At 40.2% G+C, this 11,028-nt stretch overlaps 1 protein-coding gene across 2 annotated transcripts in view; it reads right to left on the bottom strand.

Annotated features, from left to right (window-relative positions):
• Positions 1–11,028, bottom strand: part of LOC136179610 (NLR family CARD domain-containing protein 3-like) — a 39,695-nt gene that overhangs the window by 19,862 nt on the left and 8,805 nt on the right. For both annotated transcript variants that reach the window (XM_065956447.1, XM_065956448.1), the window contains exon 5: positions 8,884–9,057. In XM_065956447.1, the coding sequence (XP_065812519.1) occupies positions 8,884–9,057 (174 nt within the window). The remainder of the gene's footprint in view (positions 1–8,883; positions 9,058–11,028) is intronic.

Raw genomic sequence — 11,028 nt, 5'->3', positions numbered from 1 at the left:
ATGGAAATCCATCGTAGAACTGTAATCCCTGTATGTGTGTGTGTGTGTGTGTGTGTGTGTGTGTGTTATAATTCACTTAGCAGACGCTTTTATCCAAAGAGAGTAAGTACAACACTAATCCAGTCATACACCGCCACCGAAGCAGCGGGAGCAATGCGGGGTTAAGTGTCTTGCCCAAGGACACATCAGACATGTTGCTCAGCTGGGGATCGAACCCTCAACCTTTCGGTTGAGAGGTGATGACTCTACCAACAGAGACACAGCCGCCCGTGTGTGTGTGAGACGGAGAGAGAGAGAGAGAGGAGCGCTCATGGCTCCGTGCAGCTTCAGAGAAAGAGAGAGAAGGTCCTCTGTCCTCACTCCTCTTGTAAATGCATCTTGCACTAATCAAAACTGAAGCTTCTCATGGCTTCGTTTTAAAAATGTTAATATACAGCTGCTTGCTGCTGATTCTGAACTCCTATAAATAACAGAATATCAAGAGGAACTTTTCAAAACGTGAGGCGTACTCCTGGTGTTTGTGTTTGTGCGCGTGCGTGGAGAAATTGAACAGATTAAAGTAGTTTGTTGCAAAAACAAAATTAATTTAGAGGGAAAAACACATTTGATATACTGTAAAATCCGGTGTATACCCGTATAAAATACATTACAGCGGGGCAGCAGCCCCTATCACTGCGACCTGGAGTGATTAAAAACACATCCCCATTCCCCGTGTGCGTGACTTTTTCCACATCTTTTCTCCCTCACGAGGTCATAATCATGCATTTACAGAAAACAGTGGTATATTGTTCTGTAAATAAACCTTGTGGAGTTCTCTTTTGATTGAAAGAGTCTAGAGCTGCAACAACGAAGCGATAAAAATCGATTAATAAAAGTGTTGGCAACAAATTTCTTTTTCTTTTTTTTTTATTAGGTGATGCAGAACAATACAAGACGAGTGAGGGACATGACAAGAGCAAAAGTATGTAGGAGACAGGGGAGACACGATGATACAATGCACAGCATAGACAGAGACAAAAGTGTTTTCTGTGTGTTTTTTCTGCTTTTCCAGTTGAGGAGGATTGCTTTCTTGGCGACAGTGAGCCCAATGAGAATTGTGTTTTTTTGGTTGTTGGGAAGTGTGATTGAAAGAGTGTTTCCTAGGATGCATAGTGAAGGGGAGAGTGGAACCCGGCAGTTCAGTATTAAAGAGAGTTTAGTTGTGATTTGTTTCCAGAATTGCTGTATGGGTGGGCAGTGCCAGATTGCATGCATGTAGTCATCCAGGGTGTTAGGGGGGCATACTGAGCAGTTATTTGTATCAGAAAGTTCCATTTGATGTTTTTTCTTAAGTGTGATATGGGTTCTGTGGTTAATCTTATACTGAATTAGTTGGAGATTAGGTTTATTTGTCATTGAGAAGGTATTGTAGAAAAGGCCCCAAAGTTACATGTTAAGGTTTTTGCTTTATGTTACAATAGTGTTTGATTCCTGTTCAGTTTAATGTGATGATATTGTGCTCAATAGGGAAGAGGTGTCACCTGCTGGTCATTTTAGAGAATTACATCATGTAGTAATGAGCAGTGTGCATCAGTCGATGACAGATGAGCCATCAGTGTGCAGAGTAATCACTTCAGAAGTTGGTTGTGCGTGAATGAAAAGAGTGAGTACTTACCTGAAGTCTTATATGTGACATTGTGTGTTCTTTAATGTTGAGGCAAAGTTGTTAACTCCTGCGGAGCCAGAGTTTAGAGCTTAGATGTTCGGCGTATTCTGGATATGCTAATTAGCCGACGTCACGGCCCGACATGCTTGCTCACTGTGTTGCTCTCTGCACGAGGAGGAAAGTTTGATGTCCGTGCTTCACAATAAAAGCATCGTAGTATTTTTATAGGGAAATGATTGTATGACTGTTAAGCCTACGATAGCCTTTCTGTGCTTAATACTTTAGGTTAAAGAGACATGTAGCTTACCTTTATTTATTTACATATTATAACCTATTACATTACTGTATAGTGTTTTGTATGTTATTATAGAGGTAAGATGAAGCATTCAGATGTGTTCCTTAAGTATATATTCTGCTATTCTTTTTCTTATAGAAAACCACAACAAGACCCAATACTCTGTCATATTGAATGGCCACTGAGATGCCTGTATTTTGTTTCACTATGAGGAAGAAGTAAACAGCCATTCAACCAAATCTGCCCTCTTGTTATTCATATTCTGGAATAAGGCCTGAAGTGGTGTTCTGGCCGACACACCTGAGTGAATCCAGTGGAAAGCAACAGACTACTGTCCCAACTGAGTTTAGTTTTATTATCTTCATTACAGGTATTGTTGCAGATTATGTTCCAGGTGTCATGGTCTATTGTTGTTGATGAATCTTTATCCCATTTTGCTGTGGGGAGAGCTATTGTATGGTCAATGTTTATGAGTTTGTATAGTTTAGATAGAGTTTTAGTGGGTGTTGAGAGTTTTAGTATTGTGTCTGCTAGTGTTGAATTTTCGATGTAGTCTTGTTTGAGGTTAAATTTATGTGTTATGATAGATTGGATTTGGAGATATTGGAAGTGAGATTTATTGTTGATATTGTACTTTTGAGTTATTTCTTTGAAGGGGATGAAGGTTTTGTTTTGAATTATGTGTTGAAGCTGGGTGATACCTTTGTCCTTCCAGGTGGTGAGATTCAGTGGTTTTTTGTTTTGAAGACAGTCTGGGTTGTTCCATATTGGTGTGTTCTTACAGGGTGTGGGTGTTGTGTTCATTATTTTGTGGGCTTTCCACCATGCTGTTAGGGCTGTAGCAATGAGAGGATTTTTGAAGGAGTTATGATGTTTACTTGAAGTGCTGATAAATGGTAGGGTTGATATGGGTATGTTTTTGCATTGTTCCTGTTCTATGTCTAGCCATGGGTGGGATTGTTCAGTGGGGAGTATTCATTTTGTTATGATTTGTAACTGGTTTGCCAGGAAGTAGTTATAAAAGTTTGGTGCATCTAGTTCTCCGGTATTTTTTGGTGTTTGAAGTGAACACCAAACTGAACCATGTGGGGGGTGGACATGCTGGGATCATAGAGAAAAGGTCATTTATTTTGGGAAGTATGGTCATTTTTGTCATTGCTATTCTTCCTATGAGTGATACCGGTAGATTCATCCATCTGGTCGTGTCGTCTTCTATATTTCTGATAAGTGGATTGGAATTCAATGGTATAAGTTCTGACAATTTGGGGGAGATATTGATGCCTAGGTATCTTATAGTATCAGTGGTGGAGGGAATGGGTAGTGGTAGGGCTGCCAGGTTCCACCTCCTTACAGAGATTGGAAGCAGTGTCGATTTGGTCCAGTTTATTGAGTAATTAGAGATTTTGGAGTATTTTTTGAAAGGATTCATTGTTTCTTGTAGTGAGATTTGTGGATTTTGTAGGTAGAGTATGAAGTCATCAGCATATGAACTTATCTTGTGGGTTACGTTGGGTGATTGTATACCTTTAATGAGATTATTATGGCGGACTGCTGCAGCAAGTGGTTCAATGTATATTGCAAATAGAGAGGGAGAGAGTGGGCATCCTTGTCTTGTTCCTCTGTGCAGTGTGAAGCTTGATGACGTTAGACCGTTGACTGTGACTGTTGCTCTCTTGGTGAGTTGTATAGTGTTTTGACCCAGGTGATAAATGACTTTCCCAATCCAAATTTATGAAGTGTGGCAAGTAAAAATGTCCAGTTTACTCGGTCAAATGCTTTTTCGGCATCTAAAGAAGCTATTATTGTTTCTTCTGTGGTCTGTGTTGCTTGGTGAATTATGTTGAATAGTCTGCGTGTCTACCTTTAATAAAACCTGTTTGATCAATGCGGATTATGGATGGAGTGACCATTTCGATTCTTGTGGATAGTGCTTTGCTAATTATTTTTATGTCTGTGTTGATGAGGGATATTGGGCGGTAACTGGAGGTGAGGGTAGGATCTTTATCTGGTTTCAATATTACTGAGATGTTGGCGGTGTTCATATGTGAAGGGATTTTTCCGGAATTTATTAGATCTTCTGTCATTCTGATGAATAGTGGTGAAATGGTTGATCAGAAATGTCTATAAAACTCAGCGGGGAAGCCATCAGGTCCAGGTGCTTTGTTAGGGGGAATTAACTTTAGTGCTGAATAGAATTCTTATTTTGTGAGTGGTTTATCAAATGCTTCTGCTTGAGTTTTTGTTAAAGTTGGTATGTCTAGTTTATCAAGGAATTCATATATGTCTTTTGAATTGGGTTCTGTGTCTGATGTGTACAGCTGTTGGTAGAAGTTTTTAAAGGTTGTAATTTCATCTGGTGATATGAGAAGCTTCCCCGCTGGGTTTTGGATAGCTGGGATGGTATTTTTTTCCTTTTTTTTGCTGTAGCTGATTTGCAAGATATTTTCCTGATTTGTTGCTATATTCATAGTGCTTGTGTTTGAGTTGTTGGATTAGAAATTGTGTTTTTTTATTTATTATGTCTGACATTTCTAATTAATATTTCCTAAGTTTATTTAGATTCTCTTCTGTTGGCGTTTGTGCATAGATCGTTTCTGTTTCTTTCATTTTAAGCTCTAGGTTGTGCTCATGTGCTATCTCTGTTTTCTTTTTGTGAGATGAATATGAAATGATTTTTCCTTGAATAACTGTTTTTGCGGTTTCCCAGATAAGTGATGGTGAGTTATTTTGAGTGTCGTTAATGTCCATGAAGGATGCCCACTCTTCCTTTATAGCTGTGTCAAAGTTTGGATCTTTTAGTAGTGAGAGACTGAATTACCATCTGGTTGGTTGTTTATGGAGTTGCTTGCTGTTTAGATATAAGGAGATTGTAGTGTGGTCACTTATTATCATCGGATGGATTGAGGTATCTGTTATGTCCTGTATGACTGATTTACTTATGAGAAAAAAATCTATACGGGAGAAAGGGTGATGGAGTGGTGAGAAATATGTGAATTCTTTTGCTGTTAGGTTGTTAAGTCGCCAACTGTCGCCAAGTCCAAGCTCCTCCATGTATTGTATTATTGTTTCTGTGGATTTCCATTTTCTGCTTCCAGTTCCTGAGCGGTCTATTGTGGGGTTGAGGACTGTATTAAAGTCGCCTCCGATTACTATTTTTGAGTTTGTGAAGTTATGTAATGATGTAAAGAATCTATGGAAGAAAGAGGGTTCATCTGTGTTGGGTCCATAAATATTTGCAATCGTAAAATGAGTATTGTTAATGGACGTGTTTAAGATGATGTATCTTCCTTCTGGGTCAATGATGGTGGAGGAATTAGTTAGTGATATTTTCTTGTGGATCAGTATGGATACACCTCTTTGTCTTGAATTATAAGAAGCAGAAAATATCTGACAGAATTCAGTTGAATTTAAGCAGAGGTTGTTAGATTTTGTCAGGTGAGTTTCTTGTAGAAGGCATATATCTGGTTTTAATTTATTTAGATGATTGAATACTTTAATCCTTTTAGCTTGGGAGCCAATCCCACGGATGTTCCAGTTTAGGAATTTAAGTGGAGCCATGATTTAGATTTATGGTAAGAATGTTGAGGGTTTCTTGTGTGTGTGTGTGTGTGTGTGTGTGTGTGTGTGTGTGTGTGTGTGTGTGTGTGTGTGTGTGTGTGTGTGTGTAGAGATAGGGAGAGGGTGTGTTTCTGTGAGAGAGAGATAGGGAGAGTGTGTGTGTGAGTGTGTGTGTGTGTGTGTGTGTGTGTGTGTGTGTGTGTGTGTGTGTGTGTGTGTGTGTGTGTGTGTGTGAGAGAGAGAGAGAGAGAGAGAAAGAGAGAGTGTGTGTGAGAGAGAGAGAAAGAGAGAGTGTGTGTGAGAGAGAGAGAAAGAGAGTGTGTGTGTGAGAGAAAGAGAGAGTGTGTGTGTGTGTGTGTGTGTGTGTATGTGTGTGTGTGTGTGTGTGTGTGTGTGTGTGTGTGTGTGTGTGTGTGTGTTCTGCTGACATATAAGGGAGAGGGAGGGAGTAAATAAAATCACAAAAACAATACACATATAGACCTTCATTGTAGAAGATCAGAGTTTTTGGAGAGACAATAGCGAGGTAGGAGAGGTTAAAGATGTAGTCAAAGATTCATTAGTCACTGCAGTTCAGGTGGGATGTGGGTTAGAAGAGCCATGGGGTAGTTTTGGAGTCGCAGTAGAGCTGTCCTTCTATGTAGAGTTTGTCAACAACCAAGCTGACACGTCTATTATTTAGTCTCTGTTGTTTGAGGGTAGAGGATTTTTCGCCGGTCATTTATTTCACGTGGGAATTGGTCATTTAGTCCGTAGTGTGTGTCCTTAAGTTCCCTTCTCTTGCTTTTGATGAGTATTTTGTGCTTGAAATGTTCCAGTTTTGCGATGATGGGTCGGGGTGCTTTATTGGAATGAGATCTGAGACGGTGGACACGGTGGAAGGTGATCTGGTTAACGGTGGCGGGTGGGAGTCTGAGTTGTTTTTCAGCAGGTTTTCGGGGTTGTCGTTCAGGTGTTCGGGAATGCCGGAGAAGATCAGGTTGTCGCGCATGCTTCTAGTTTGAATGTCCAGGATAGTTTCTTTCATGATTTTCTTCTCTTTTGTGACGGAGTTCATTTTTTCAGTAAGTGAGCTGACGGAAGTTTGAAGTGAGTTATTTGACTGTTCAAGTTTTTCAATGTGGTTGTGTGCATATTCCAGGCTGGCTCTGTTTTTGAGGAGGTGGATGGCGCTGTGAGTATCGCGAGACGTAGAATCGAGGTGAGATCCAACATGGCGACGCGCAGTCACTGAGACCAAGAAAACAAAACACCGGGACTCTTTTTTTACCAACAAAACACATAATATTCTACATCCCAGACCATACAGCATAAACCGGAATACTTCTTCTCTCACATGCGGGACGATATAGCCGACCTGGAAGCCTACATCGACCACTTTTACAGCAAACAGAACATGGATTCAGCTACCGACACTCCACAACAAGACCCCTCAAACCCAAACAAACGGAAAAAAACTTCATCCACAGACACCAGTGATCTCCAAACAACCGACATTGAGGTCAGTGTCCTCCAATCAATCAATAACAAACTGGATTTACTGGTTACATTACATGATGAAATAGAGTGTTTTGTTGGTAAAAAAAGAGTCCCGGTGTTTTGTTTTCTTGGTCTCAGTGACTGCGCGTCGCCATGTTGGATCTCACCTCGATTCTACGTCTCGCGATACTCACAGCGCCATCCACCTCCTCAACGAATTTCATTATCAATTCGTTGTGTCGCACGATTATTGCGTCACTTCCTATGTCGCAGACTGGTGACGTACACGCCGAACTGTTTACATGCCGACAGCAGCACATCTAGTCGGAGCTAGAGCGTGAGAGAGCAGAGCTGGTATTTCACATATTAAACATGGCAGAGCAGAGAGAACGGTTCAACAGAAATCTTCCAAAGTGTGGGAGCACTTAATGCATAAAAACAGGAGTTAGTTTCAAGCTTTGCACCAGCGATATTGCGCGGCACGGGAGCACCACAGTGATGATGCAGCACCTGAAAAGTAAACATGTCGGAGTCATCGCTGACTAGGAAGGGAGCTCGACAGCAGGGTAAGTCACTACAAAATCCCATGTTTGTTCAGTTTTCAAGTAAGAAAATGTAACGTAAGTGTCTCCGGTTACTCGTCTGGTGATTGTTATCCAGCTTGACAAGCATGAAAAGTTCATTAAAGTAACGTTAGCGTTAGCTGATTAATTTAATCCTAACTGCAGAAACTGCACGTTGTAGACATCGCTGAAAAAAATAAAAAGACGATCGTCTGCAACGAAAAGTGTTTGACTTCATTTTTACATCTGATGGTTGAAATTGGAATGATTTTTTTTCTTTGTTTATCGTAAAATCCGGAATATAAGTCGCACCGGTATGTAAGACCCACCCTGTTTTTAAGGTCTCTTTGAGAGAAAAAAAACTTTAAACTGTTTTCCTGCGTGAGGATTTATATTGTGTTCAGCGATGTCGACAACGTGCAGTTTCTGTGCAGCTGTGTCGTTCTTTTAGTTCCGTTTGTTTTCACTTTCGGGAGTTTGCGCTCCTACTAGCTACAGTACGGTAGTTTAGCTCTCAGCCTGCAGGGAAAGTTGTGAGGCTCAGACCTGCTAGCTTGCAAGTCGCGCTGCCTGACTCCGCTGGTCACTCTTTAACTTTAATATAGGACTCTTTCAATCAAAAGAGAACTCCACAAGGTTTATTTACAGAACAATATACCACTGTTTTCTGTAAATGTATGATTATGACCTCGTGAGGGAGAAAAGATGTGAAAAAAGTCACGCAGCCAGCCTGGTCTGTGTCGCTGTCTTTCCCAGCACAGCATGCACTCAGCTTTCAATACACAATGAATGGGGAAGTGTTTTTAACATAGACTGTAAGGTTTTTAATCACCCAGGTCGCAGTGATAGGGGCCGCTGCCCCTATTGTTTTAGTATTTTATACGGGTATATTGGTCGCACCGGTGTATAAGACGCAGCCGACTTTTAAGATGAAAAAATAGGTATTAAAAGTGCGTCTTATACACCGGATTTTACGGGAAGTTTCAGAATCTCACAGTGTCACAAACATCTCAGACAAAACAAGTGTTTGACTTTATTTTTATGTCTGATGGTTGAAATTGGAATGATTGTTTTTCTTTGTTTAATTATTCATAATTTATCTAAAAATCAGCTGTTCAGGTGGTAAAGAGTGAAATATACAACAAGTTATTTTTTTTATATATATTTAGGTTTAAAATGTAAGGCTTTAAATTGCTACCACTCTGTGGATAAAACCACAGAAGAAGAAAATGGACTTCAGCATTAAGATCCTCAGTGTGGATCATTTGATTATCAGCCTGAACTCTTCAGTTTAGTTTCACATCATATGAATCTGAACAGAGAAATTAAACCTGTTGTCTTACCTCAGAGTCTCCAGTCTACAGTTTGGACTCTTCAGTCCAGAACACAGCAGCTTCACTCCTGAATCCTGCAGATTGTTGTTACTCAGGTCCAGCTCTCTCAGATGGGAGGGGTTGGACTTCAGAGCTGAGGCCACGACTTCACAGTGAGTCTCTGACAGTCCACAGTCTGAAAACCTGTCATGACATTAACATTCTGACATTCTGTTGTGTCAACAAACAACATAAATTGAGTCCCCAGTCTGCTGACACGACTTCCTTTAAAAAAAATAAAGGTGAGCATAATACTTTAAATTTTCCGCGGAACATAATACCTTACTAACACAATTAAATGTGGATCAAATGTGTGTAAAACAAAAACAAAATGTATTATTTTGTCCGGTTTACTTTTTTCTCCACCCGGCCACCTTCTGTCTGTAACGTGATGTAAGGTATTACTGTTGGTAACTTCAGTAATCATGTCACTTTTACTAAACAGTTATCTGGTTAATGGTGTTACTTTAAGTTCTTCTACTGTCAGTGTTGCTCCCCCGACCTGGCCTAGTGGTGCCAGAGAAGAAGTTTCTGGATGTAAATAGAAAGAAGCAACACAGTTTAGCTGTGTTCAGCTCGGCTGCAGGATTTATTTATTTATTAAATATATACAATTTTAACCTGAGTAGCTGTGGTTTTTACTTACTCAAATTAGCATACTCAGCCTCAAATATCACACATTCACACACAGCTGTCTCTATTTCAAGTCAACAAGAAACATATACACAAATAAGAACATGACATGTTTACATTAGCTCTGATTTCTGAATCATTAGCAAAACAAACCCCTTTAATGTGTCTCAGCATTTCCATGTGCTCCGTAATCTTATTACTTACTAGCAACAGGTGCGCTAGCCTAGCATGCTTAACATCTACTTTTCACTCATACCTAACTGTAAAAATACTCAACTACAACCGTTATACTTTACTTACTAAATTCCCAACACTCTTAACCATTATACTGGTGTCCATGCTTGTGGTTTCAATAAACCCACCTGTATGTAAATACAAAGAAGCAACACAGTTTAGAACTTGCCTCTTTGGGGAATTATGCTCCTCACAAGCGCTATGCGCCCTCTAGTGACCTGATTGAGGATTGCAATAACATAGTAACAAGTTCAGTGCACTGGAATTCGGCTCTAAATAGCTATTTTAGACACATAAACATAAAAAGATATACTGGGGTCTCTTTTTAACTCAATACATTTGTTCTGACTGTCCCAATAACTTTTAACACAATTTTCAAATCTTGTAATCCATTTTTAACTTTTTGATAACCTTTGTTTCTAGCTTTAGACAAAACACATTTTAATGTGTAACGCCCCCCCCCCCCCCCCTTTATTTGTTTGTGAATCAGGGGTCAGAAACTTGCCCTACAGCAGTGACATATGGCCCACAATGTTATTTAGATTGTGACTTTTACTTATTAGATAATTTGCTGAACATAACGCTGTGATAATAAGTGGAACAGAGCAGCGCTGCAGACAGACAGCGCCTGGTGCTGAAGTGAAGCACTGTCACAGCAGCAACAGGTATGACCAGAATCACCTCCTCTTAAGACTTCTGACTACGAAAAAACACCAGGACAGTTCATTCTATACAAATCTGTACAGTAAGATTGACTACAGACCATATACAAGTGAGAGAGGGGGGGAGGGAGAGAGAGAGCGTGTGAGATGCTGCACAGACTTTACTGAGTTCTGGTCAAGTTGAGTCCATTTTCTTATTTAATAAGTACTCAGCCTGTCGTTATGTTCCCTGTAGCCAAATCGTACTGTACAGGTTTGAAACCCAACTGTCATGATTATAACTGTTGCTGTATGACGGTGCTGTATTTCAGCTGTGTGTGTGTGTGTGTGTGTGTGTGTGTGTGTGTGTGTGTGTGTGTGTGTGTGTGTGTGTGTGTGTGTGTGTGTGTGTGTGTGTGTGTGTGTGTGTGTGTGTGTGTGTAGTGTCAGCATGCACTGCATTGTTGTTAAGAAAACAATAAAATAAGTTTGAATAAATTATAGACTTCAAACTTTCCTTTTTGATAAATCTTATAGTTAGGGCTGCTGCTGGTGTAGACCAGATCCTAGTTATGCTGCTATAGACTTAGACTACCAGGGGAACTGG

Source organism: Labrus bergylta, chromosome 7 (genome assembly GCF_963930695.1).
Source record: "Labrus bergylta chromosome 7, fLabBer1.1, whole genome shotgun sequence".
In the NCBI taxonomy this organism is placed as follows: domain Eukaryota; kingdom Metazoa; phylum Chordata; class Actinopteri; order Labriformes; family Labridae; genus Labrus; species Labrus bergylta.
The sequence above is the reverse complement of the archived record's forward strand: the minus strand, read 5'-3'. Positions and strand labels throughout refer to the sequence as shown.